The sequence below is a fragment of the Danio rerio genome, chromosome 7, assembly GCF_049306965.1.
Source record: "Danio rerio strain Tuebingen ecotype United States chromosome 7, GRCz12tu, whole genome shotgun sequence".
NCBI classification, from domain to species: Eukaryota; Metazoa; Chordata; class Actinopteri; order Cypriniformes; family Danionidae; genus Danio; species Danio rerio.
This window is the reverse complement of record NC_133182.1, coordinates 13,924,901-13,951,114: the sequence shown is the minus strand read 5'-3', so window position 1 is coordinate 13,951,114 and position 26,214 is coordinate 13,924,901. Positions and strand designations below refer to the sequence as shown.

The window sequence follows — 26,214 nt, the reverse complement described above, 5'->3', positions numbered from 1 at the left end:
TGCCCATGTTGTTTTCCCCTAGACTTGGGGCGTAATATTATTATTATTATTATTATTGTTATTATAATTATAGTAATCCCTTGATTGATTTTTTTTTTCAGTATAAATGTTATTTAATTGCAGTAACTAGTTCCTTTGTTAACTATTTACACCCAACACTGGTGCTCAGAGAGTGAAGGATCTCTATGAAATCTAAACTCAAGTGACCTAAAGAGACGCATTTAAATTCATGTTAATAGCAGGAGGAAACAATGATGCATCTCAGCTGAAAATGTGGGATCGGATCACTGAAAATGCATGTTAATGCCAAGTGGAAACAGGGCCTCACTTTAGAGAAGTATCACAAATAGAGTGGTATACTGCTTACATTTGTTGCTTCTGCTATTTTGTTGAGTATCTGAAATGCCTGCATTCAAAGAAATGGGAAAGGGCATTACATGACAGGTCAAATCAAGCAAAATACTTTCACTCTCCATTTATAAAATCATTCTGTCAGTGTTTTCAGACTTGACTTTAGCACAGTGGACTCTTTTCATAGCCTGTGTTTCCACACTTTTAGGGTTTCTTCACATCAGTAAACACTACAAATCCCAATTCAGGCTCTAAGGCAGCCTTTAATGTTTCTCTTGACAAACTGTTTTTGTCAAGTTAAAAGAATCCTATTAGAAGATGCAACATAAATCTCAGGAGTCCCCAGAATGTGTCTGTGAAGTTCCAGCTCAAAATGCCTCACTGATTTTATTATACAATGTTTAAAGGGGTGGAAGAAGAAAAAAGTGTTTTGTAAGTGTCTCCTTAAATGCAAATGAGCCACTCCTTTCCTGTAGTGAAGGTGGAGCCAAAAACATGCACTGTAACAAATGCGGGGCTCCACACAATTCCTTCATGCTGTCCCAACACAAATTGATTTAAGTGAACTTTATCGTTTTTACAAACTTGAGTTGGTTGAACATAAAAATTAAGTTGTCCCATAAACATTAAGAATTGAGTTGTTTCAACTTATTTTAAATAGGTAGTTTGAACAAGAAGAGTTTTTGAGTGTGCACTTTAAACGCTTTGTCAGTTTAAACGAGAGCCGTGGAACCAGACCAGATGTCTTGCGGCGCAGGAATACATTTCTGAATAAAACGTGATAGCAGTCAGTAACTCTGGTGTACTTTGAATTGGAGCAAGCGTCAGTACAGCGCTTCGAGTCGCGACGTTAATTCAGAACAACATATCTGTAGATATGTTTCCATCCAAAAATACTGGATTATCGCATAAAAGATGTGAGAATAAAGCAGTGACTTTTACCAAACAGATCTAAACACGAGAACAGATCTACTCCAACAAGTCAAAGAGAACAAAATCGTCACTTTTCTGATTATCTGGTGCCAAATATCAACAGTAAAAACTGAATTTGCTGTGGTAGAAGAAGCTGCGTGATTCTTTTCTTCATCGAATTGAATGAAAAACTTGTGCCTCAGAAGGCAATCCTGACACACAGTGAACGCGCAGTGGCGTTTGGAGGCGTGAGACACGGAGCAGAGGCGATTTTGATTCTGGAGGTAATTAATAATAAAATAACACTAATACTGAAATGGTTAAGGTGTTTAAGAATGACCAAAACAACATTTCAGATGTTTTACGTTGATCTCTTATAACAAAATCACATGACTTTTTTAAATGCGCATACAGGAGTTTGTTCGGTAAAAGTGTTTCCATCACAGTTTCTCTCAGTTATGCACAGTTTTTATGCCCATTTTCAAAATGTATGCGCATCTTGGCGTTTTCATCAACAGTTTTTTTATACGCATATCCAAATGTGCAAAATATAGATGGATAGAAACCTAGCTTGTGATTTCCTCATTCTTATTGAGCACCGATACAGCCAGTGCTCACAACTGTTACACATGCTGAAGGCATGACCAGTGCTTTCTGCATGTGTGTTTTATTCGCAGTCTGTGCGTGCTTCATCTGCATAACGGTCCTCAGAGCAGGTTTACCAGCATGGCAGAACAAATTGAAGATGTGCTGTCCTTCAGCTTGCATTAGAAAACAGTCAGTTTACTGTTAGGAAACCCACATCAGGCAAGTCTCATGTACAGTATGGGAGACTTTTTCAGGCGTCATAGGCGCAAATGTAAAATAAAATGACCCTTTGCGCGATGTGATAATACCTCAAAGTTTTCCCCTATAGCAGTCAGAGGACTGCAACATCAGGTTTAAGGCAGTACTCATGTCTCAAAACTCACATTCAGCCTACAATCCTTGCACAACCTACAATTTTATCTGGTATCTCTCTCTTTTGGTAGTGCCCAATTTAAACATGAGATTTTTTGAAACCAGATCTAAAACAGTTGGGTAGAAAATGTTTCTAAGCGGGCAGGGGGTGACTAAAGGATGGATATATGGCGGGAGCAGTCGGGTGCGGAATAAAACCTTGCGGAAGCGGGACTAAAAAAATGAGTCGCACACAGACCTCTAGTTTAAACTCCTGATTTGCATTTTCTAAGCGCACCGATAAGAAAGCACATGAATATTTTACTGAAATAAAATATGCTTTTTCAAATACTCAAAAGTTTCTTACTTTGTGCTGAGAATGTATTTGTTCAAACAACAGCATTGCAAGAAAGAAACTTAAAAGAGTCAGAAAGCATTATGTGACCCATTTTTAAAGATGTGAATTTTACATCCATACATATAATTCTGCATTCTGTTCATATCTGCGAACTAAATTGGACTGAAAATTATTTTCAGTTTACTTCTGAATATTGCATAGCCCTGCATTGTAGTTCTCCTACCTGCGCAGGTGGGAAAGCTGGGATATCCGGTAGAGTTACCAGATCCAGCAACTTGTTTGAGGACAGCGGTTCCAAAAATGAAGCACCCATTTGCGGCAGCATACCATGCAATGAGCCCATTAATGAAGCTGATAGGATACTGGCATTTAGAGATTTAAGAGCTGTCCCAAGCCAGTGTGACAACTGTGTGTAAAGGAAACCTACATTAAAAACACTTTCAAAATACTGTACTTCATGTTAACTCAAAAATGAAGGCTTACTCTGCCATTTGCGCTGACATGTCCCTCTGATACACATTGAGCCAGCTGCTGCCACAGGACGGGTGAGAGATTTGATGAAGACAAAAGGTGTTGTAAGTCTTCAGAGTTCACGTAACATATAAGACCTCCTAACCTATTGTGAGAAACATTGTATTTGGTCAAAACTCAATATGTAAAGGTCAAATGTTATTGAACTTGTGCTTGTACCTCATTATGTTGTCGCTAGTCAGGTTCTTTCCCCTGCCGAAGACGGTACGAAGTACATGGCGCCCCCTTGTGGCATCCAGACTGCTGTTCCCCAACATCTCCATTAACGGCATGAGCTGTAGGTCAAACATTCTGATGCTACTTTTAGAAATTCTTCAAAAATGTCATTGTCTTGACTTGTGCAAACCTTTTATCTGAAATAATTTTGTATTCTCAAAGTTTGAACCTAAACACATATAAAATCAACTTAAACAATTTTCTCTGGGTCTGGCAGGAGCACTTTTAATAAAATCATAAATCATTGAATCAGATTATACCATTAGCATCTCACTCCAAAAAAGTTTTTAATATTTAAACTTGTCTACTCTGTAGTTACTCTGTGTACTAAAGGCAGACAGAAAACTATCGATTAAAAATGCATGTTTTTTATCATTGTACCTGCTGCAGCCATGGTATGGCAGCAAAGTTTCTTGATTGTTACACCAGAATGAATTCCTATAGACCTAAAAATATTGACTCTTTATTTTCCATCAGTCTACATACACTACGTAACTACAGAAGAGTCAAGCTTCAAATAGGAAAATTAAGGCAAATTTGTGAGTGAGATGCTAATGGTCTAATCTGGTTCAATGATTTACGCTAAGCTAAGCTAAAAGTCTTTTCTCTAGACCAGGTGATTGGTTGAAGGGATTCAAAACGGTAAAACTCAAATATTTAGAGAACATGCCCACACTACCTGACAAAAGTCTTGTTGTTGATGCTAGTTATAAAAGCAATAATAATAACTACACTTCTATTTAAACATTTGGAAAAGTGGCAGAAGGTCTGATTTTTCAGATGAATCATCTGTTGAACTGCATCCCAATCATCACAAATACTGCAGAAAACCTACTGGAACCAGCATGGACCCAAGAATCTCATAAAAATCAGTCAACTTTGGTTAAGGGAAAATCATGGTTTGGGGTTACATTCAGTAAGTGGGCGTGCAAGAGATCTGCAGAGTGGATGGCAACATCAACAGCCTGAAGACACTTGTGCTGTCCATTACATTACAAACCACAGAAGAGGGCAAATTCATCAGCAGGATAGCGCTCCTCCTCATACTTCAGCCTCCACATCAAAGCTCCTGAAAGTACAGAAGGTCAAAGTGCTCCAGGATTGGCCAGCCCAGTCACCAGACATGAACATTATTGAGCATCCCTGGGGTTAGATGAAGGAGGAGGCATTGAAGATGAATCCAAAGAATCTTGATAAACTCCAGATGACTTTATTAATAGGTTATTTGAGTCATTGCAGAGCATTATTAATTCTTTTTCCATTGCAGCATGACTTTATAGTCTATATTGGACATAATTTCTGTTAAGTCACAAGACTTTTGTCCAAGCAAATTCAGACCTTACTGTCCTAATTAAATAATTAAAAATCAAGGCATGATCTTATTTTATTTTGGTAAAATAAGCGTAATCTAGAGGCCTTTACCTTTCATATAAGCCACTTCTGATACCAAATGATCAACTAGAAGTCAAGTTACTATTTGTTGTTCCTAAAACTTAGATAGGCGACAAGACTTTTGTCAGGTAGTGTATATTGTACATTGTTGACAGATGAAGAAACAGTTTATATCATCTACAGCAAAGTGGGCGATAATCTAAAGCATTACCATTGTTCCTTACCTGCTGTGATGTGAGTTGCTGAAAGTGACTGACTGGGAGATGTGGAAGAAGAGGTTGAATGGAGCTGAGGAAATATGGAGGCCACGAAGGGACTTCTCCAGCAACACTGGACTGCAGCAGGCGTTTTACGAAGGCTTGCTTTTGTAGAGACTTCATCTCAGAGCTGTGATCGCTTATGGCCAGCAGTCTGGTGAACATGAGTGTGAATCATTAGCATATACAGTTGAAGTCAGAATTATTAGCCCTCCTGAATTATTAGCCCCCCTGAATCATTAGCCCTCTTGAATATTTTTTTCCCCGATTTCTGTTTAACGGTAAAAAGATTTTTTTCAACACATTTCTAAACATAATAGTTTTAATAACTCATTTCTAATAACCGATTTATTTTATCTTTGTCATGATGACAGTAAATAATATTTTATTATCTATTATTTAAGACACTAGTATTCAGCTTAAAGTGACATTTAAAGGCTTAACTTCGTTAATTAGGCAAGTTAGGATAATTTGGCATGTCAATGTATAACAATGGTTTGTTTTGTAATTAAAAAAACCTAAGGGGGCTAATAATATTGACCTTAAATTAAAAAAAAAAATCAAAAACTGCTTTTATTCTAGCCGAAATAAAACAAATAAAACTTTATCTAGAAGAAAAAATATTATCAGACATACTGTGAAAATATCCTTGCTTTGTTAAACATCCTTTGGGAAAAAAATAAATAAAATAAAATAAAAAATAATAATAATAAAAATCACAAGAGGGTGAATAATTTTGACTTCAACTCTACATCACATGGAGAATAACCTAATGTGGAGACTGATGAAGTGTTAGTAAGATCCACTTACACACTTTCATTGACCATGAGAGAGGCGGGGAAGGTCATGATGTCAGAGACGGACATGTATGGTATAAACTGGGAGAGGTCGATGAAAAGCTCAGGTGTGACTCGGGGAAACTTGTGGATGAAAGCAGCGGTCATACTTTCCATGGCCTCTTGTTCCTTTGGAGAGGCCTGTGAAGGAAACAAGTTATGCTTATAACCTGCTGTTTAAAATCTCCTTTGGGAGGCTAAGACTATTGCACAAACCTATCTATCTAAAAGGTATGAAGCCAGTGCAGGGCCATTACTCTTGGGTGAACTATACCTTCAACATACAAACAGAAAATATGGGAACTACGTACACAATATTAAGAACTAAATTATTTTTGAAATCAAAAGACTAGCCTCAAATGTCTGTGATTAACCTCTTTAGAACCAAGCAACAGCTTGAACGTTGTTGTTGAGCCTTTTCTAAAATTATATGCAAGTATATCATTATAATATCAAACATGTTTCAGCCTTTCTAGAAGTTCTTCCTTGGACTTAGCATGTTCTAGCTTTCTTTTTTTGCCCCAGATAAATCTCAAACTGCCTATAATATTGCCTATATAATATTCAGGTCTGGACTCTGTGGAGGCCATTTCATCACTGCCTTTGTTTCCTCAGCTGTTTTTCTCTCCAAATAAGATTTTGTTGCATTAGCAGTGTGTTTGGGATTATTATCAGGCTGAAAAAACTTTTACAAATTAGGTGTCCTGTTTACCTGTATAGTTTCCACGTGAAGTTGATCCCAGCTCTGATGAACATGGGACAGAAATCTTTTCACAGCATCTTTCTCTGCGGACAGAACCACACTGCGAATGCTCTCTCTGGGCATTTGTAGATACTCCTAAAGCAAATGAATATTGACATTAGATATTGACAAACGTATCATATCATTATCATAACATATTAATTATAACATGGAAAGTGCTATGAATATTGTTAATATGTTCTGTTTATATTGAGCTTAACTCAAGGGCTTTTAAATTTGGTCATGCAGCATGAAGCAAAAGAGTGTGCAAAACAATGTAAAGAACTGTTTCATATATATATATATATAGATTTTTTTTTTTAAGGGATGGTTCACCCAAAAATGAACATTCAGTCAGACGTTCAGTGTTGAACACACAAAAAAGGTATTCTGAAGAATGTTAGAAACCTGAAGCTATTGACTTCAATAGTATGAAAAACAAACAGTAAGCCAATTGTTACCAGTATTCAGGGGTCACCACAGTGGAATGAACTGCCAACTATTCCAGAATATGTTTTACTCAGCGGATGCCCTTCCAGCTGCAACCCAGTAGTGGGAAACAGCCCTACACTCTTGCATTCACATGCACACACATACACCACGGCCACACTATGCAACCACATCAGGGTGTCAGAATCCACTTTTGCTATTTTATGGATGGAAAAATTCGTTTTTCACCGTGGTACATGGTCTAACAGGGTTGAGCTTACTCTCTTAATGAGTTAAAGGTGTGTTTTGAGAATAAACCAATCAGAGTCTTATCTCCCATTCCCTTTAAGAGTCAGTTGCGTCGTGCCATGGCACATTTGCTATGTACATGGACTGAACACTTCACTAGAGAGAAAACAGTTAAAGAGAGCATCTGCAGCACGAGAATGAGAGATGAGCCTCCTCATTCTTTACTTTCACATTCACTCTCATGGATAAGGAAATGTGTTGTACGCACAGAGATCCATTAGCCTATACATAATTAATTTCGTTTGTTAAGCGCAAAGCTTTGTTTCAAAACTATTTCTAAATTCAGTTTTAGTTTCCAGCAAACAAATAAATGAACAATAATATCGAAGTGTGTTCAAAAAACTGAGTTATATCCAAACACACATGCCCCATATGGTCTAAAACCTGACAGGTGGGCAAATCTAAGCTTTTTTTTAATGAAACAAATATAAATATGGATATAATAAGTAATACTGCTAATAATAATAACATTAAACAAAAGCAAATTGTTATGAATAAATAAACTGAAAAAGCCCAACGAGATGAAGAAGGCATGAAGGCGGTGGTTTTATAATAGGGCCCATTATGTTGAGAAATTTGTTAAAAAATATCCTCTTCCAGAAATTGGAGGAGAAAATATTCAGGGGGGCTAATAATTCAGGAGGGCTGATAATTCTTGACTGTATCATCCAGATACACCTTTATATTTAACAAAAATACTCCCTAACCAGGAGATTTTCATATCACATCTCTTCACCGTCAAAAACCTTCCAAACCTCTTGAGCTTAACTCGCTAGATAACTGAGCGTTGGGAAGAATGAATTATACCTGCATTAAAAATCTTAACGCGGAAGAGTTTCCCTCCCTCTGAATGAGGTCCCACAGGACAGGCTGCTGAGGAGAAAAAGCCTTTTTAAATTGAATGCGTCAAACTGTGCATGATAATATAACACAACACTAGCAAATGCACTGTAAAAAAATAAAACTGTTAATTAACAGTTATCCATTTATTTACGGTAGTGAGTTGCTATATGGGACCTTGATCTCAGCTCTGTCGACTATAATGTTGAAAATTCAACTCTCCAGTTTAACAAATTGACTTTTATTGACATTTTAGTCATCTGAATAAATATCATATTTAATAAATAATATATAGAGAAATAAATCTGCAAAATAACAGAAAATGTACTGGCAGCTTATTACAAGGATTTTGTAGTACCATAATATCCAACACCAACCCAGAGAATATATCACTTTAAACCAAAGAGCGTGTAGGAGGGTTTGGAGGGGTGGGGGGTTATATAATGGTTCATAGGTTCATTGTGAATGTGTGTTTGCACCAAAAATATTAATTACTCTGCTGAAAAAAAACAGTTTAAACCAGCCTAGACTGGTTGGCTGGTTTTCAGGTGGTCGACAAGCCTGACTTTAGAGGGCTTTTGGTCATTTCAGTCTGGTTTCCAGCCATTTCCAGCCCGGTCATAGCTGGTTAGGGTGGGAGAAGACCAGCTAAAACCAGCTTGACTTGCCTAGCCAGAACCAAATATGGCCAGCTTAAACCAGACTAGTCAAGCTGGTTTTAGCTGGTCATTTTCCAGCCTGACCTGCTAAGACCTGGCTGGAAATGGTCCAAAAATAAAACCAGGCTGGTCAACCAGCTAAAACCAGCCAACCAGCTTTGGCTGGTTTAAGCAGTTTTTTTCAGTAGGGTAAGAAGAAACCAGCAAATCTACAGCACCAACAAACAGTCTAAGTGTTCACAAAACATGTTTCTTGTAAAATAGGCATATACAGTAGGTTGCAGTTAAACAAACAAACAAACAAACAAAAAAATCTAATAATACGTGCAGTTTTTTTATGGTCATCCATTAATCGGTGCAGGATTGCAAACCTGCCACCATTTAGTTAACATCGCAAAAGTCATTGAGAAACACACAATATTCCTTAAAATACTGAAAACACAATAAGTTTTATCAATAAATTAGATGTAATTAAATTAAATATATAAATTTGGTTTACTGAGGCATTCACTGAGTCATTTTAGCCCCTTTCACACAGTGATACCAGTAATTATCCTGAAACTTTCCTGAACGACTTTACCGATAAAAAAAAAAAAAAAAAAAAACAGTGATCACACAGACAAGGACATTCTGGAAAAGACCGTTCACGCATCTATTCCAAACACCGGTAAATTCTGACATCATCAGCAACTCTACACGGCTGCGCTTGTATTTCTAAACATAGAAGGGGTCAGGCTTTTGTTGGTGGTTTCACTTGTATTTAAAGCTTTGTCCCAGAGACATCCAAAAGCAGAAGTGAGAACCACAGCTAAATGTTTACACATTTGGCCAGATTAAAATTCTGTGGAAAGGTAAGTATTGTGAACAAGTTATATGAAAACATATGGAGGAACACTTTCACATGTCGAGATGTACACATGTGTGTGTGCTGGCGCTCACTGGAGCATCGGAGCTGGTGCGCACACGTCAAAGAACTGAAGCAGAGCTTGAAGGTAAACAGCGGTTTATCGATATTTTTACACAGTTGCCATTAAGAAGGAACATAGAAACGTATTCTGACTAACATCCAGCAGCTAAATGTGTCTGGAAAAATATTCAAAGGCGGAGGTGAATACGGCTGAATGTTCTGATTAGCTGGAGTAGACGTCTCACGTCAGCGCATTCTAAACATGAACGCACTCTTTCTGGCAATTTTGGTTGTTGCTAGATCATATACGATTGCGGCCGAAAGTTAACGATAATTATTTATATTATTTTTTAAATTTCCCATTTATTGTATTTTATTGACATCAGTAATGTAAAAACAGTGGTTGTACTGAGTATTATTTATGCTATCTATTAAATTACCCAATAAATTGTTTTTTTTAAGGCCTACCCCCACCCCAAACCTAAACCCAACCATCACAGTACTGTAAAAACATGAACTATTGTTAAACAGTATAATAAAAAATGCTGCTACATTAATGTGCATATCGCAATTCCGGTTGGCCGCATATCCAAACTAGACTTCATCGACTAATTTTCCTTCTGCATTCAATCAGCGCAGCATTCCAGCAAATTACTGGGAATGTTATAACTTTTCTTTCCAGAAAATTGATGGAACAAATTTACCGGTAATTTCAAAAACACATGATCCCTTTACAAAAAATAATTTTCTGAAAAGGTCTGTATGCGGGGGCTAATGCCACATTGTGCCTGATGAAATCCAGTACCCCACCGCCACATTGTCAATGTATAATTGATAATATTGTCAATGTTAATAAAAGAAGAAAGATCAAGGTCTCATAATGCACATCTCATAATCCCTATAATCAAAAGCCCAGCCTAAATAAACAGAAAAATTCAAAACATGAATCACAAAATATGGAAAACTGCTTATTTACGCATGTTTTACAGTGTGGCAGGAAGCATTGAAATGCATGACATACACTGAAGCAGCTCAAAAGATCTTCTTTTAAGGTGGAGTTTTGCTCTCTCTTCAGAAAGACGCCGACAGTGTGAAGTACACTCAGGGACGCGTTGGGTCGTAGAGTAGCCCAAAAAGAGGCATTGTCCTGCAGGCTGGACAGAAGGATGGCCTGACCCAAACCCTGACGCACTTCCAGCTCTCCTTCCTCCAATCCAGCCGAAAGCCCGACCACAAAATCCAAAACTCGAAGCACGTAACTTACCGTCGCCAACCATCCCGTGCGTTCATCGACTACCCCCTCACATAAAGTAAGCTTATGAATGGCGTCTTGCAGGATAGGCAAGGGGTTCACGCAGAGTTGAGAAGTGTCAAAGTCATACGGCGCAGGCAGCATGTCAAACAGCCTCTGGAGGACACATTTGGCGCCGATTTTATCCTCAGAGTTCAAACAGTCGTCTGTGAGTGAAGGCTGCTTTTGAAGTAGTGTGAGGTAAAGCGTGGCGTTTTTACAAATATAGTCCTTCAGACCTGCTTTGCTACAAAGCTCAAGGGCGGTGGAGTTTGTGAAATATTCCAGCTTCCACTTTGAATAGTCGCAGTTTTGTTTTGACGGCTTGTGATTGATTGTGACTTTGGAGCAATACTCCGCAGCCCAGCTGCCATCTTGGGGTATTTGAGACGACTCGTTTCCGCATAAAGACGCGATGAGGGCTGTGTTATTTGGGAGAAAGCATTTTCTAAAGTCCTGGGCGGTGAGTGTTTTGCTGTTTAGCAATGCTAGGCAATCTTCAGTGTCGTCTTTAGGAGATTTAGCAGAAGCTTCATTGGAGAGCTGAAGACAGAGGTCGTCAATACTTGACTGGTTGAGGTACTGGTAATACCTTGTAGCTTCTACCTGAGGAAATTTCACAGCAAAGCCATTAGTAATACAGAACACTTTAAAGCAGAGGTCACCAATCTCTGTCCTGGAGGGCCGGTGTCCCTACAGGGTTTAGCTCCAACTTGCTTCAACACACCTGCCTGGATGTTTCAAGTATACCTAGTAAGACCTTGATTATCTTGTTCAGGTGTGTTTGATTAGGGTTGGAGCTAAAATCTGCAGGACACCGGCCCTCCAGGAACAAGTTTGGTGACCACTGCTTTAAAGGGATAGTTCACGCAGAAAATTCTGTCTTCATTTGGGCTGCTCTAGTTTCAAACCTAAGTTACTTTCACTAAATAATTAACTCTTTTTTTTGCTGCTGTTTCAAACTACTTATTTTAAACGTGCTGAAACAACACAGTTCTTGAGATTTGGTAACATCTTGTAGCTTCTACCTAAAGAAATTTCACAGTAAAGCCATTAGTGATGCATAAAAGTTTTAAAGGGATAGTTCACGCAGAAAATTGTCATCATTTAGGCTGCTCTTGTTCCAAACTTGAGTTTCTTTCTTCTGTTGAACACGATTACACTAAATAATTACAAATATTCTTGCTGCTAGTTCAAACTACTGAATGAGCTGATACAACAAAATTCTTAAGATTTGGTAATACCTTGTAGATTCTAACAGAGGAAATTTCCCAGCAAAGCCATTAGTAATCCAGAACACTTTGGGATAGTTGATGCATAAACTCCTGTCATCATTTACTCTTCTTCCAAACCTGAGTTTCTTCTGTTCAACACTATTACACTCAAAGAATAATTTTTGCTGCTTGTTCAAACTACTTATTTAAAATGAGCAGAAACAACACAATTCTTGAGATTTTTGAGGACAACTTATTTTGTGATGGGTCAACATAAATGAATCATGTGAACCAGCCTGATATCACCAGGAAACTTAACTATTTTAAGATTTGTCAGTTCAGTCAAATGACAATATTTTCAAAATGATTTTTAAAAGGGGGCGTGGCATCAAACCTCACTTCTAAACCGTCATTGGGAGATGAGCAAATCGTACTAAATTGTATGAATGAATTGTACAAACTCAAACTAATTAGCTACAAAAAAGGTTACGAACTGCCGTGATATAGCGTTGGTGTAATCCTGCATTTTATGCAGATATTCTCCTCTGTGAAAAAATGCTGGGTTCCACACAATTGATTAAAACGTATTAATTTTAACATAAAACAATTAAGTTGTCACAAAAACAAAAATCCATTAAGAATTGTGTTGTTTCAGGTCATTTTAAATAAGTGGTTTGAGCAAACACTCCCTAAACTGGGAGAAAATTGATCCTATTTGTACTCTGTAAAAAGTGATTAGTTACTTAAAGTGAGTAAACCAATTGCCTTAAAAGCTACAAGTTGACTTTACAAAAATAATGTAAGTAAACCCTTTGTAACTTGGAACTGTTAAGTTGGCTTAATTTGTCAAATTATGCTAATTGTATTCACTTTTTCAAAAAAATTAAAGTACACTAATCACTTTTTCCAATACATCTTTATTATATTAGTTTTTTTGTCTGTATCCAGCAAAATGACATAAAGTAAAATAAATCTGCTCTTCCAGACTCCACTGTGTCTTTTAAATTCAATACAGGATGTAGTTGTAGATTTTATAGACTTAATGAACCCCCAAATATGTAACATTGTTAAAATTACAGTAATTATTTGAAAACAGACGTGCTAAAATAGTCTGATACTGTAAAAAAGGATTAGTTGGTTGTTAAAAAAGTGAGTAGAATTAGCATAATTATAAAAATTAAGTCAACTTAACAGTTCCAAGTTACAACAAGTTTACTTACATTATTTTTGTTAAGCCAACTTGTTGCTTTTAAGGCAATTGGTTTACTTGCTTTAAGTAACTAATCACTTTTTACAGTGTACCTACTGTATCTGGTGTCTTGTTATTTATCGTTGATTCTGTGTGGTATGCTGGATGTATTCTATGTTGTTTTATCTGTTGCTGTCTATTTTTGATAATTTGCTTTTAGGTTTGTACAGCACAATGGTCAACAACTGTTTTATTGCGCTTTATAAATAAATAAACTAAACTAACCAGGATTTTTAATGAAGAGATCTCTCAAATTTCATTTAAAAATCTATCAAAATTAGTTACAAAAAAAAACGTAGGGTTCAGATTTACACAAGGGTTTGTAAATGACGACAGAATTTAACAGAATGCTTATGACAGAATATTTATTTTCATTTAAAGATCTATCAAAATGTGTTTTTTTTTTAATGTAAGGGTTCAGATTAACACAAGGGTGTGTAAATGACGACAGAATTTTGTATTTATGGCTGATCATTCATGAAAACGAAAACTAAAAGTAGCTGGATGTACCTGTTGTGCGTGCTGCAGCCAGAATGTAGAGTTGGCACACACTGTTTTGTTGAACTCGTGAGCGAAGAATTCACTGCAAACGTGAACCCAAAGGAAATCTTCCTCTGCTGCTGAAAGGTACCACGCAGCATCTGAGCAGGTTGCATGCAGGTCAACGCCTAAATGGTTGACTTGAGGGTCCTGTGAGCCATTCTCGTCATCAAAAAGATTACAGTAGAGGAAGACGGTAAAATTCGAGACCCCGGTGAGACCAGGGATAGAGGCGTTACAGGCAGCTTCCAGAATCTCAGCAGAGATCAAGGGGTTTCCATCAGTCTGCTCCTGAATGTTCATGTGGGACTGGCGAAGTTTAGTTCTAGATGATGGTTGAGGTTTTAAAGTCCTTGTTTCCTCTTCTGAAGATGGACAAGTCATGAAAGACGGCCTGCTGGGTAAACCATCTGACCTGAAACCCATCGCTTGAGCGTTCCAAGTCAAGTTATGTCTAATTCCCCTGTACAAAGAGGACAGCATATTTGTTTAATTCATGATAGTCTTCATTATTATTATACACTCAGAAATGCATTAGAATGACACTTACCATAATATTAACTGCCTGAGGTCGCCTTCACAAAGAAACAAAAGTGAATGGAAAAGGTTCTGGGTGAATAGTTGACTGGTACAAATCACAGATGATGAAGGCTTAGTGCTGATGATTAATTGAGGAAAATGGAGAGCCGGCACGCTGTATTATACAATTGGCCTTGATGTAACAGCATAGCTGAGCACATAATGCCGCAGGTGTACGGTTACAGACATAAAAGAAAGAGGAGATTATCCAGGCTATAGGATTAACAAAGATCCGGTTAATGACTAGCAATGCCATTGTGATTTCAGACAGAGTTGTGCAGAGTTCAGAATGGAGCTGAGAGTGTATTTCAAAATAAAATTTAATTAGAGATGAATTAAATCAGTATATGTATATTCTCAACTCTTGCCCTACAAACGGGTGGGAACCCTGGGCTCGAGGATCTTATGAGCTCAGGGTTCTCTCCCGGGACAGCATGCCAAACAAGCTTTATAATCAATCATCAGCTAAGTGTGAACTCTTGAAATTATTTTATGTTAGCTGATAAGAGTCAACATCTGATTCTATTCTGTCAATTAAAAGAGGTCAGGAAAACACAACTAATCTGTTAACAATATTTTTTTTTTTTTTTTTGTGAGTGAATGTACCTAAGGGCTGGGACACACCAAGCTGATGCCAAACAGCTTGCACCAACGAAACCAAACTGTGTTGTCGCCTCGCGTTGGATTGCGTTTGGACCAAAAAGCTGCCTGTCAACACACCAAAGGGATGAAAGCTAACAGAAATGTGAGTCTTGCTCAGCGCCTGCACAAGAGTACTAGCTGTACACAAGAGTACACAAGCGTACTAGCTGTACTTCTTAAGGAATCTAAGTAAACTTGGTCTATCATCTAAGATCCTCAGCAACTTTTACAGCTGTGTGGTTGAGAGCATCCTGACCAGCTGTATTACTGTATGGTATGGCAACGCTACTGTAAAGGACCGCAAACGTCTGCAGAGAGTGGTGAGGACTGCAGAGAGGATCATCAGGTCCCCACTGCCTTCTCTGCAGACTATCTACCATCGCAGAGTCCACTAGAGAACTGCCTCCATCCTGAAAGACCCCACGCACGGTACCTCCTACCCTCAGGGCGGAGGTATAGGAGTATGAGATGCATGACTGCCAGACTCAAGAACTCTTTTTTTACCCATCAGCTATCAGACTTTTAAACGCATAACCAGTGGACATAAACAATTCAATTTCTGCTCAGTAGCACTCTACATTCTCCATCCAAGTTTGCCATTATACTGTTATTTGCACATAAGCCAATTGCACTAGGCACTTTTTGCATAATAAGCACAATTCAAGAACCACTATATGTTGTTTACATCTGTTTTCATTACTCCACAATCAGTATTATATATTGTTTACTTTCGTAGATATTTATATATTTATATTTCATAATTATACTTCAGTCACTTCTGTGTATATATGTGTATTTGTGTGTATGTCGTGTAAAATGTGTATGTTGTGTGTATGACTTCACTGTGGACGGCAAAGTAAGAACTTCATTGTACAGGGAAACGTGTTTCCTCACTGTGCACATGACAATAACCAATTGAATTGAATTGAATTGAATTGAATTGAATTGAATTGAATTGAATTGAATTGAATTGAATTGAATTGAATTGAAGAGGACTACTCCGCCGGGAACAGAAGTCTATTTTCTTTAGTTCCACAAAAAGAAACCAAACTTTCAACACTGACAGACAAAACATAAACAAAGATTTAGTACCATTATCCCAGTAATTGTCCCTCACCATAGAGGGATTCACTCATGCAAACATGTCTGATAATCTAATATTTCATATTGTTTGCAAATATTTGAGAAATGTAGCAAAACTACAATCGGCATGTTTGTGTTTCTTCTTGGCTTGAATTGTTTACTTGCTTCGTCACTTTACTCGTGCTCTGATTCATTGCTAAATAACCCGTCAGAATGCTCTTTTCAGCCGACGGTTCAACGCCGATTCTAAGCTCTGACGTTAACCTGATGTGTGGAACACACCAAACCAACTACCGACGAACCAATGAAGCCCAATAACCGACCATCGGCTTGGTGTGTCCTGGCCCTTACAGACAGAAAAAGAGACAGAGAGATGAAAGTGTAGCCAGAGAGAGATGCATGAAGAGAAAGATGTTTGAATGGAAGAACACTCCTTAAACTAAAAGATTATTTATTGCTATCAGTGTTCTAATGAAGAACCCTACAAATGTGAATTTCTATTCCACAAACTTGTTTCTAGTGAAAATTATATTTTTGATAGTTCTTTTTTTATAATTATTTTTTAGGGGTTTTCACCTTTATTGATAGGACAGTGGAGATATAGAGACAGGAAAGTGTGGGGAGCAGAGATAGGGGAAGGATCAGCAAAGGACCTCGAGACGGGAATCGAACTCGGGTCACTGCAAGCACCTTGGTGCTATGTGTCGAAGCACTAACCACTTGGCTATTGGCGCCGACTTAGATAGTTCTTTTAAGAAAAAAGGATTTTAAGGAACCAAAATGGTATTGTAACCTTCATTTTACAACCCAGGCTCATTCTAAAAATGTACCCCTATATACATTTCTGGAGAGCACCAAGAAAGTCTCAGGAGATACATTTTTTTTGGTAGTTTTTGTTTTCGTGAATCCACCAGAGGTTGCTGTGTACGCTTTTTGAGATCTCAAATTTCTCTCGCAAGTGCCTTTTGCGCCAATCCAAAAGAGGCCGCTGTCGACTGACTGACTGACCGATCGACAGAACCACCCTCCTCCTTCCTTAAACCCAACCAAAAGTGTTTTCAAAAGCACAGATTGACCCGGGTACCCACTTCCTTAAACACAAACGACGGTTTAAAAAGCAATCCAAAAAAAGAAAAGCCCTTGCCTGATTTTTACTACATTTTCAGATATTACCACATTCTCACCCAGTTATTTACTTGTTTATTTTATTTTTTGGCTACTGTTTTTATCTTTCTAGAAGCGTTCATCACCGGACTCAAACCTTGCATCGTGGTCAACTCCTCTCTGCGTCCCAATTCTGCCAACATACATGGCGAGCTACTGGACCAACTGACAACAACAGGAAAGCCATCCATACGGAGGTAAATGGTCAGCTGGTAAGCGTGAAGAGGAACGGCGTCATACTGCCCGCAGCGTTCGTTTTAAAGACAAAATACAGCCATACAATACGTACATCTGCCTACATAATTCACAATCTCCAGAAATGTATATAGGGCTACGTTTTCAGAATGAACCTATGTTGAAACCATTTTAAGAAAGAGCACACAATTATCTAGTATGCATCAAATGGGCTGAATTTGTAGCATTTACAATTCAAAATTAAATTAAGAGGGAGAATTTTATTAAATTTGAATCTTGCAAAGTCATGATTTTAGAATAATAAATGATGAATCTTTTGTAACAACTTGTTACAATGTTACAACTAAACTATGCATGTGCTAGAATGCATTCGTTATCATATTGAAAGTGTGCATACTTGCCTACAGAACATCTTCCATGTCGACTGTATTGAGGTTCTCCAACCATGCTGCTCACATCCTCCAGCAGTGCCTTGGTCATATGTGACACTTTCCTCCTCAGATTACCATAGACGCTGCGGCCCACATTGTGCAGAAATCCCCGTCTGAGGTTATCCAAGCCCTTCAGGAGGGCAGGATTACGCTCGGCGAACTGTACTGCCCTTTCTCCGGCGTTTGACCTTGACAGAGCCTGAAGCAGCAGCGTCTGCATTGAAGCAAAACTCTCAGACTGATTCAACAAGAGCTGCTCCTCAAGCACTTCAGGTGGAACAAGGAAAGGTTTAAACCGTCCCGTAGAGGCAGCGCCATCTCTCTGATGGCTCTCCACATTCACAGGATGAAGACTGACCACAGGTTTCCAGTTTCTGGTCTCCATGAAGCTTATAAGCTGCTCAAGCCAGCTCAGGTTAAAAGAGCAATCATTCCGTCCTTTCAAGACGCATATGAAACCCTGGAGACCTGCGACAGCTTGTCCGTACGTCCCGCTGACCACCGCCTGGAGGACCGTTTCCAGCAAAGCACTGATGGTTTTCCAATTCTGCGAAATAAAAGTTAAAATGGGCTTCTGGGGCTGCTTTTCGGAGAGGGTTAAAAGGCTTTGCACCAAACCTAGAAGTCCATCCCAATGTGGGCTTCCCCTAAGAGACAGGAACAGATCCTGAAGCCTAAAAGTGGGTCGCGGGGGACTTTTCCCATCCCACATGCCAAGCGAGGCTTCCCTTCCGGTCTGGAGGAGAGAATAGAGAAGGTTCTCCCAAAACTGGTCGTCACTAAAACCCTGGCCATCATCTAACTCGGCGCTCATCTCCTGTAAGTACATGGAGATGTTGTACAGAAATCCTGAGAGTCTGTTCCTGTCAATGGATTTGTTTATAGATGGGATGCTTTTTTTCTTCGGCAGGACTCCGAGGGATTTGAGGCCTCCCATGATGCCCTTCACGATGGATTGGATTTGTTGATCTTTTCGTCTTTCTGCTGGCGGCTGTACTCGGTATGGGTTCCATCCTCCACCTTTCCTCCAAATCTCGACAAGCTCTTTTAATATAGCCTCCCTTTGGTCTTCTTTTTTGCTTCCTGTACAGACAAACAAACTAATTTAGTTGTCATAGCAGGGAATGGCACACAAACAGCCTGTATGCACCCTTTTTTACATTTCTGAGTTTCTCAGACATCGTCATAGTTGGGTAAACTTAGGCCCCATTTACACTAATACATTTTAGATTTAAAGATTTGTTACAGGAACAGCTTCCATCCACACTACCCCAGAGTTTTCGAGCCCCGAAAATGGAGCGTTTTGGAAATGCTAAAGAGGCCAGTTTGGTTTTAAAATGCTGCTTCTCCATGTCAGTGTGGATGAGGGAAAATGGAGATGGCTGAAAACAGAGGTGGAACTGACTGAGCCTTTTTATTCAATAATAAGTTCACAAAGTTCAGTCTTGAATCCTTTCCTTGTAAGTTCAGACTTCGCAAGTTTGGTATGGAAAACAAACCCCAAAGGATTTCATTAGGTAAATCTTCAAAGGGAACAGTGTACTTTATAATCTCATACACATCACGCTGTTGTTTTAATATCTTAGCAATAAAATGAAAACATGAAATGAGGAACTGCCTATTTTCATTTTGACAACTTAACAGACATTAAAAATGTTGTTGCATTGTGTAGCTACATATTTAAATGATCATCATCTTCATTGTATATTTATAACAAAACGAAGCCTATAACATTACTGCCTCCTTTAAGTTTCATTGAAAAACATGAAACATACCCTCTGTTTTGCTGAATATCAGTTTTGATAATCAATAATGGTCATTATTAAAGTATAACGCACAATACGTTTATACAATGTAGGCAAGCAATAAGTCAAATAAGCAGAATCAGTGTACGTGGTTACATAATATATTAACTTATTTCTGTGCTCAGCCGAAACGCATCACCTGAGAACAAGCAATAGATTCAAAAGAGCAAAGAGTTGTCAGATAGAGACAAGATTAATTAAATATCACGTTTAACAACTATAGTGAGATGAGATTCAGTTGTAGATCCTTGATGAACTGTCTGGCGTGTGCTGCTCTCACCTGGGAAGGTGTGCTCAAAGCACCCGCTGACTGCCTGGAGCTCATACGTCCGCATTGGCTGCAGCACATGCCAAAGAGTGTGTGTGTGGTCACGTGATGTGCGTTTTCAGTGTTGTAGTGTGGACGGAGATCTTTTCAAAAACACTAGTTGAAACGCCAGTTTGGATGTGGATCGTTTTCGTTCTAAAAAGCCATTTTAAAACTAAAACGTAGTGTAAACGGGCCCTTGGAGAGCAGTAAATGGGAGAGTACAAGACTGATAACGGCAGCTGGAAGAGAGAAGTGTTGAATTTACTGTCCTGCCTCCATAGACACAGCATTAAAAACACCAAGCGGTAATTTGTACTTTGTAATTTGATGCAAAGATGATATAATACAGACAGAAATACATATGATTGTTCATATGTTTTAATTAAAAAAATCTAAATATTAGAAAAATTTCGAGGATTAAAGATGTTGATGATCGTTAAATGCATCATAAGCAGTGGTGTAAATTAACTAATTACAAATACTCAAACTACTGTAATTTAATAAGTAGTTTTAAAAATGTGTGCTTTTACTCCCTTGAGTACATTTTCAGTGCTGTATCGGTACTTTTACTCCACTACTTTCCTTCAACCTGCAGTCACTACTTAATTACTTAATTTTTTTCAGTCCTGTGATTCCTGTACAATGAAATCGCACATAGAAGGTAAATCGCATCATAATAATCTACTGTGCCTCAAGACATGGGCGATTTATAATTGCAACAAACCTTTTGGAAGCATTAAAAGTGTCCAAGAAGATGTTTAAAATCTTACACGCTTTGACCCACAGAGTGTTAAGATGCATGTCACTGATGAGAAGATGACTATATTTGCTGTATGATGACCAAAATGGTCTTAAACAGCCAGCAGGCACAAGACATCAACACACGTAACATTAGATTGATGACCCCAACGTCGTTGGAACATTGCAATTTGCTTGGAAATGAAATCAGGTTGACGTCAGACCTCAACATCAAGCCGACATCAATGTCCAACCTAAACTCAACCAAATATCAACGTCTAATGATGTTACAGTTTGATGTTGTGTGGACGTTACCACTATGACGTCTAACAGATGTTGAATTTTGGTTGCCATACCTATTGAATAATTGTCAGTTTTTGACATTAGCATCATTTAAGATGTTTTCTCGACGTTGGATTTTGGTCATTTTTAACACAACCTAAAATCAATTAAATATTAACGTCATTTGACATTGTTATCGGTGATCAAAATAGCATTGTCCTTAGACACTGGCTAGACACTGGATTTTGACATTGAAACCTAATATTAACTTCTTATGATATTGTGTGCCTGCTGAGCAATAACTAAATGCACTACAGAATGTTACGTTTACACACATCCACAAATTACATGTAAATGCATCAGCTTTTAACAGCGTAATATTCACTACTTATACTTTAACTAATATTTACAACAGATACTTTTGTATTTGCACTACATATTTAAGCCATTTACACCACTGATCATAACAGTCTTGTGAAAAAAATCCATTGTCTTACCTCCAGCAGTGGCCGATGCTTGATCCAGTAAAAGCAAAATCACAACAATTCCCAGCTTGCCCATCCTAACTTCCATCGCCTCAAGGTAGCAGGGATAAAATCATTTTGTCATGCCGGTAAGAGTGCATTTGCGTTCCTTTAGGAGCTGACGGAGACATTCAGAGAGTAAAGTGTCAGGCTGTGGAGCGCGCATGAAATCTTAATGACTATCCACTGTCACTTGGCTAACTTTCACAAAGAAAAGGTTTGAAAGAGCTTAAAGGGAGAGTTCTGCCATCAAATCAGATCAATTCCTCTGTCATTTCCTCATATTTTTGAGCATTTGAAACTACAAACATTAAATTGTTGACTACAAAATTATCATTGTGCTGAAAACTAAAGAATAATTTGTAAATTTATTTCTGAAAGTAGTTAAAGAGATACTGCAGTTCACCACAACATGAAAATTCTAGCATCATTTATTGACCCTGGACTTTGGTTGTTAATGGTTGGAAACCTGTAACCGCTGACTTCCATAGTATTTGTTTGTCCTACTATAGGTGTCAGTGGTTTACAGGTTTCCAACATTCTTCAAAATATCTTCTTTTTTGTTCAACCCAAAAAAGAAACTTATTAAACTTTGGAACCATATAGTGAGTGCATTTTCATTGTTTCCCTTTAACATTGTATTGACACTGTATAAATGAATGACCTTTGGTAGTTAACCATAAATTTAGACAATTATTTAATGGTATTTTTAAATGGCATTTTCTTTATTTATCTTTTTTTTTTCTGAATTTTACATTTATTTTTAACGATGAAATTCTTCTGGTGTTTTTTTAACCATAATTTGAAGGTTGTTTTTTACAGTGTACAACAGGAATGTCCGAACTCAGAGGGCCGGTGTCTTGCAAAGTTTAGTTTCAACCCAAATCAGACACACTTGTGCTAGCTGATCAAGCTCTTATAGACTTTCTAGAAACATCCGTGCAGGTGTGTTGAGGCAAATTGGAGCTAAAATCTGCAGGACACGGCCCTCCAGGACCAAGTTTGGACACCCCTGGTGCACAAGGTAACTACGGTTCAGGGTGTAGGTTTAGGGATAATAACTTATTCCCCAGTTTGCATAATCACTACATGTACATGACAATATAATGACTACATTCATTCATTCATTTTCCTTCGGATTAGTCTCCATTTCAGAGGTCACCACAGCAGAATGAACCATCAACTATTCCGGTATATGTTTTATGCAGTGGATGCCCTTTCAGCCACAACTCAGTACTGGGAAACCATACACACTCATATTCACAAAAACACTAATATGCTACGGCCAATTTAGTTCATCCAATTCACCTATACTGCATGTCTTTGGACTGTGGGGGAAACAGGAGCACCTGGAGAAAACTCATGCCAACACAGGGAAAGCATGCAAACTTTACTCAGTAATGGCAGCTGGCCAAGTTAGGGTTTGAACCTTATAGCTGTGAGGCAACAGTAACCACTGAGCCACTGTCATCGTTATTGAAGACTAAAGCAGATATTTTAAAGAATGTTGGAAACCTGTAGGAAACCTTCACATCTTTAATATGTGTTTTTGCTAAAATACTGTAGATGTCAGTGGTTACATGATTCCAACATTCTTCAAAATATCTTCTTTTGTGGTCAACTGAATAAAGAATGTTTTAGAACCACATAGAGAGTCATTTTTATTGTTGGGTGAACTTTTTCTTTAACACTAATAACACTATACATTAATGAACTATGGTTTACCATCAATTTAAACATTTATCTTAAGGTATTAATCAGGGGTCACAACAGCGGAATGAACCGCCAACTTATCCAGCATATGTTTTACACAGCGGATGCTCTTCCAGCTGCAACCCATACACCTATACAGTCTCATTCACACTCATACACTACGGACAATTTAGCTTATCCAATTCACCTACAGCTGTCTTTGGATTTGTGGGGGAAACCGGAGCACCCGGAGGAAAACCACATGAACACGGGACGAACATGCAAACTCCACACAGAAATGCCAACAACCCCAGCTGAGGCTCGAACCAGTGACCTTCTTGCTGTGAGGTGACAGCGCTTCCCACTGCGCCACCGGCCCGCCCTAATTATTCATTCATTTTCTTTTCGGCTTAGTCCCTTTATTACTCTGGGGTCGCCGCAGTGGAATGAACCACCAACTTATCCAGCAAATGTTTTAAGCAGCGAATTCCCTTCCAACTGCAACCCATCACTGGCAAACATCCATTCACACTCATTCATATACATACACTATAGAAAATTTAGCTTACCCAATTTACCTATACAGCATGTCTTTAGACTTGTGGAGGAAACGGGAACAACCGGAGAAAACCCACGCCAATACGGCCTAATTATTCATTTATTTGTTATTATTATGTTTTAATCTTCTTTTTTACTCTATATTACCTGACAAAAGTTTTGTCCTCTATCCAAGTTTTAGGAACAAATAATAATAACTTGACTTCTAGTTGATCATTTGGTATCAGAAGTGGCTTATATGAAAGGCAAAGACTTCTAGATTATTAAAATATGATCATGCCTTGATTCTTAATTATTTATTTAGGAGAGTAAGGTCTGACTTTGTTTAAACATCAGTCTTGTCACTTAACAGAAATAATGTACAGTAAAGAATATAAAGTCATGCTGCAGTGGAAAAAGAATTAATATTGTGTATGACTCCCATGAGCTTGGAGGACTGCATCTATACATCTCTGCAATGACTCAAATCCCTTATTAATAAAGTCATGTGGAATGGCAAAGAAAGGGCTCTTGCAGGACTCTCAGAGTTCATCAAGATTCTTTGGATTCATCTTCAATGCCTCCTCCTCCATCTTACCCCAGACATGCTCAATAATGTTCATTCTGGTGACTGGGCAGGCCAATCCTGGAGCACTTTGACCTTCTCTGCTTTCAGGAGCTTTGATGTGGAGGCTGAAGTATGAGAAGGAGCGCTATCATGCTGAAGAATTTGCCCTCTCCTGTGGTTTGTAATGTAATGGGCAGCACCAATGTCTTGATACCTCAAGCTGTTGATGTTGCCGTCCACTCTGCAGATCTCTCGCACGCCCCCATACTGAATGTAACCCCAAACCATGATTTTGCCTTCACCAAACTTGACTGATTTCTGTGAGACTCTTAGGTCCATGTGGTTCCAGTAGGTCTTCTGCAGTATTTGTGATGACTGTGATGCAGTTCAACAGATGATTCATCTGAAAAATCAACCTTCTGCCACTTTTACAAATGATCAACTAGAAGTCAAGTTATTATTTGTTGCTCTTACAACTGGGATCAACGACAAGACATTTGTCAGGTACTACTTATGGATATTATTCAATTCTACGTGTCTGAATTTACGTTAAGATTTCTTGCAATATTCAACTACGTTGTGAAGTTTTCATTTTTGGGTGAACTATCCCTTCAAAATAAAACACATTTATTTAAAACAAATATAAAACAAGCAAATAAATAAATATTCATTTCTTCTTTATCAGTTTTGCCCTGATACAATGCACATAAATAATCCAAATTAGACTTAAAATACACTTACCTGCATTTTGTCTTCAACATACATCAAAATACATTCATTAAAATGATGTTATGCACTTACCTACAATCCGCTGTGCGCATATAATTCCGTTTGCATTTGTGAAAAACAGATTGGATGTGTCTAGGATTGCGAATTATTTCTCGCTCTCTCTCTCTCTACATCCTTCTCTGTCAGCATTTGTCACTTTTTCTTGCGCTCCCCCTCCCCGCTCTTTGAGATTCAATTGGACCCTGAAAAGCCAAAGCTTCATGTTTCAGCGGCACGGTCCCGTCATGTGCCAGCTGACTGTGTGCTGGAGAGAGAGAGAGACAGAGATGTTATTTGAGAAAAGAGAAAGGCCAAGGAACTTTAAGAAGGTGTACTCGTGTATCACAAGGCAATTTCATAGTAATTAAGATTAAAGGAGTCGCACAGGAAGGTCATCGATTCGACTGGGGCTAAAACAGGCCACTGTAGATATACTATAGATAATGCGCATGATTTCCCAAATGATGTTTAGCAGAGCAGGGAGTTTTTTCACAGTATTCATTCATTCATTTACTTTTCAGCGTAGTCCCTTAATTAATCTGAGGTCGCCACAGCGGAATGAACCGCCAGCATGTTTTACACAGCGAATGCCCTTACTGCTGCAACCCATCACTGAAAAACACCCATACACACTCTTTCACACACATTCACTACAGACAATTTAGCCTATACCCAATTTACCTATACCACATGTCTTTGGACTTGTGGAGGAAACCGGAACACCAAGACGGGGAGAACGTGCAAACTCCACACAGGTACGCCAATAAGAAAGTCTTATTTGTTCTATAATAATTTTAATAAATTGCTTGGTGTGTTATAAACAACTTGTTTAATAACAATTCAGGATTTTTTTTTGATGGGAATGCCTAATTTTTATGGTGCTAATTTGTGTGCATATTATGATTTTTAGTTTATAACGTGTTT

The 26,214-nt window shown here is 38.3% G+C and overlaps 1 protein-coding gene across 3 annotated transcripts in view; it reads right to left on the bottom strand.

Moving 5' to 3' along the window:
* LOC100004499 (stereocilin) overlaps positions 1-25,565 on the bottom strand; it is a 65,017-nt gene extending 39,452 nt beyond the window's left edge. For 2 of the 3 annotated variants that reach the window (XR_012383171.1, XM_073908101.1), the window contains exons 1-14: positions 25,324-25,563; positions 21,699-21,843; positions 18,037-19,149; positions 14,523-14,547; positions 13,943-14,435; positions 10,700-11,575; positions 8,080-8,142; positions 6,505-6,630; positions 5,767-5,933; positions 4,924-5,110; positions 3,251-3,366; positions 3,044-3,176; positions 2,784-2,966; positions 368-406 (exon numbers count right to left, since the gene is read on the bottom strand). Coding sequence is in view for 2 of the 3 variants with exons in the window: in XM_073908101.1 (XP_073764202.1) it covers positions 368-406; positions 2,784-2,966; positions 3,044-3,176; positions 3,251-3,366; positions 4,924-5,110; positions 5,767-5,933; positions 6,505-6,630; positions 8,080-8,142; positions 10,700-11,575; positions 13,943-14,435; positions 14,523-14,547; positions 18,037-19,149; positions 21,699-21,774 (3,597 nt within the window). In the remaining variant the exon portion in view is untranslated. Of the gene's footprint in view, positions 1-367; positions 407-2,783; positions 2,967-3,043; positions 3,177-3,250; positions 3,367-4,923; positions 5,111-5,766; positions 5,934-6,504; positions 6,631-8,079; positions 8,146-10,699; positions 11,576-13,942; positions 14,436-14,522; positions 14,548-18,036; positions 19,150-21,698; positions 21,844-25,323 lie in introns of all 3 variants that reach the window. The other variant, XM_073908102.1, reaches the window with a different exon arrangement.
* Between the last annotated feature and the right edge of the window lie 649 nt (positions 25,566-26,214).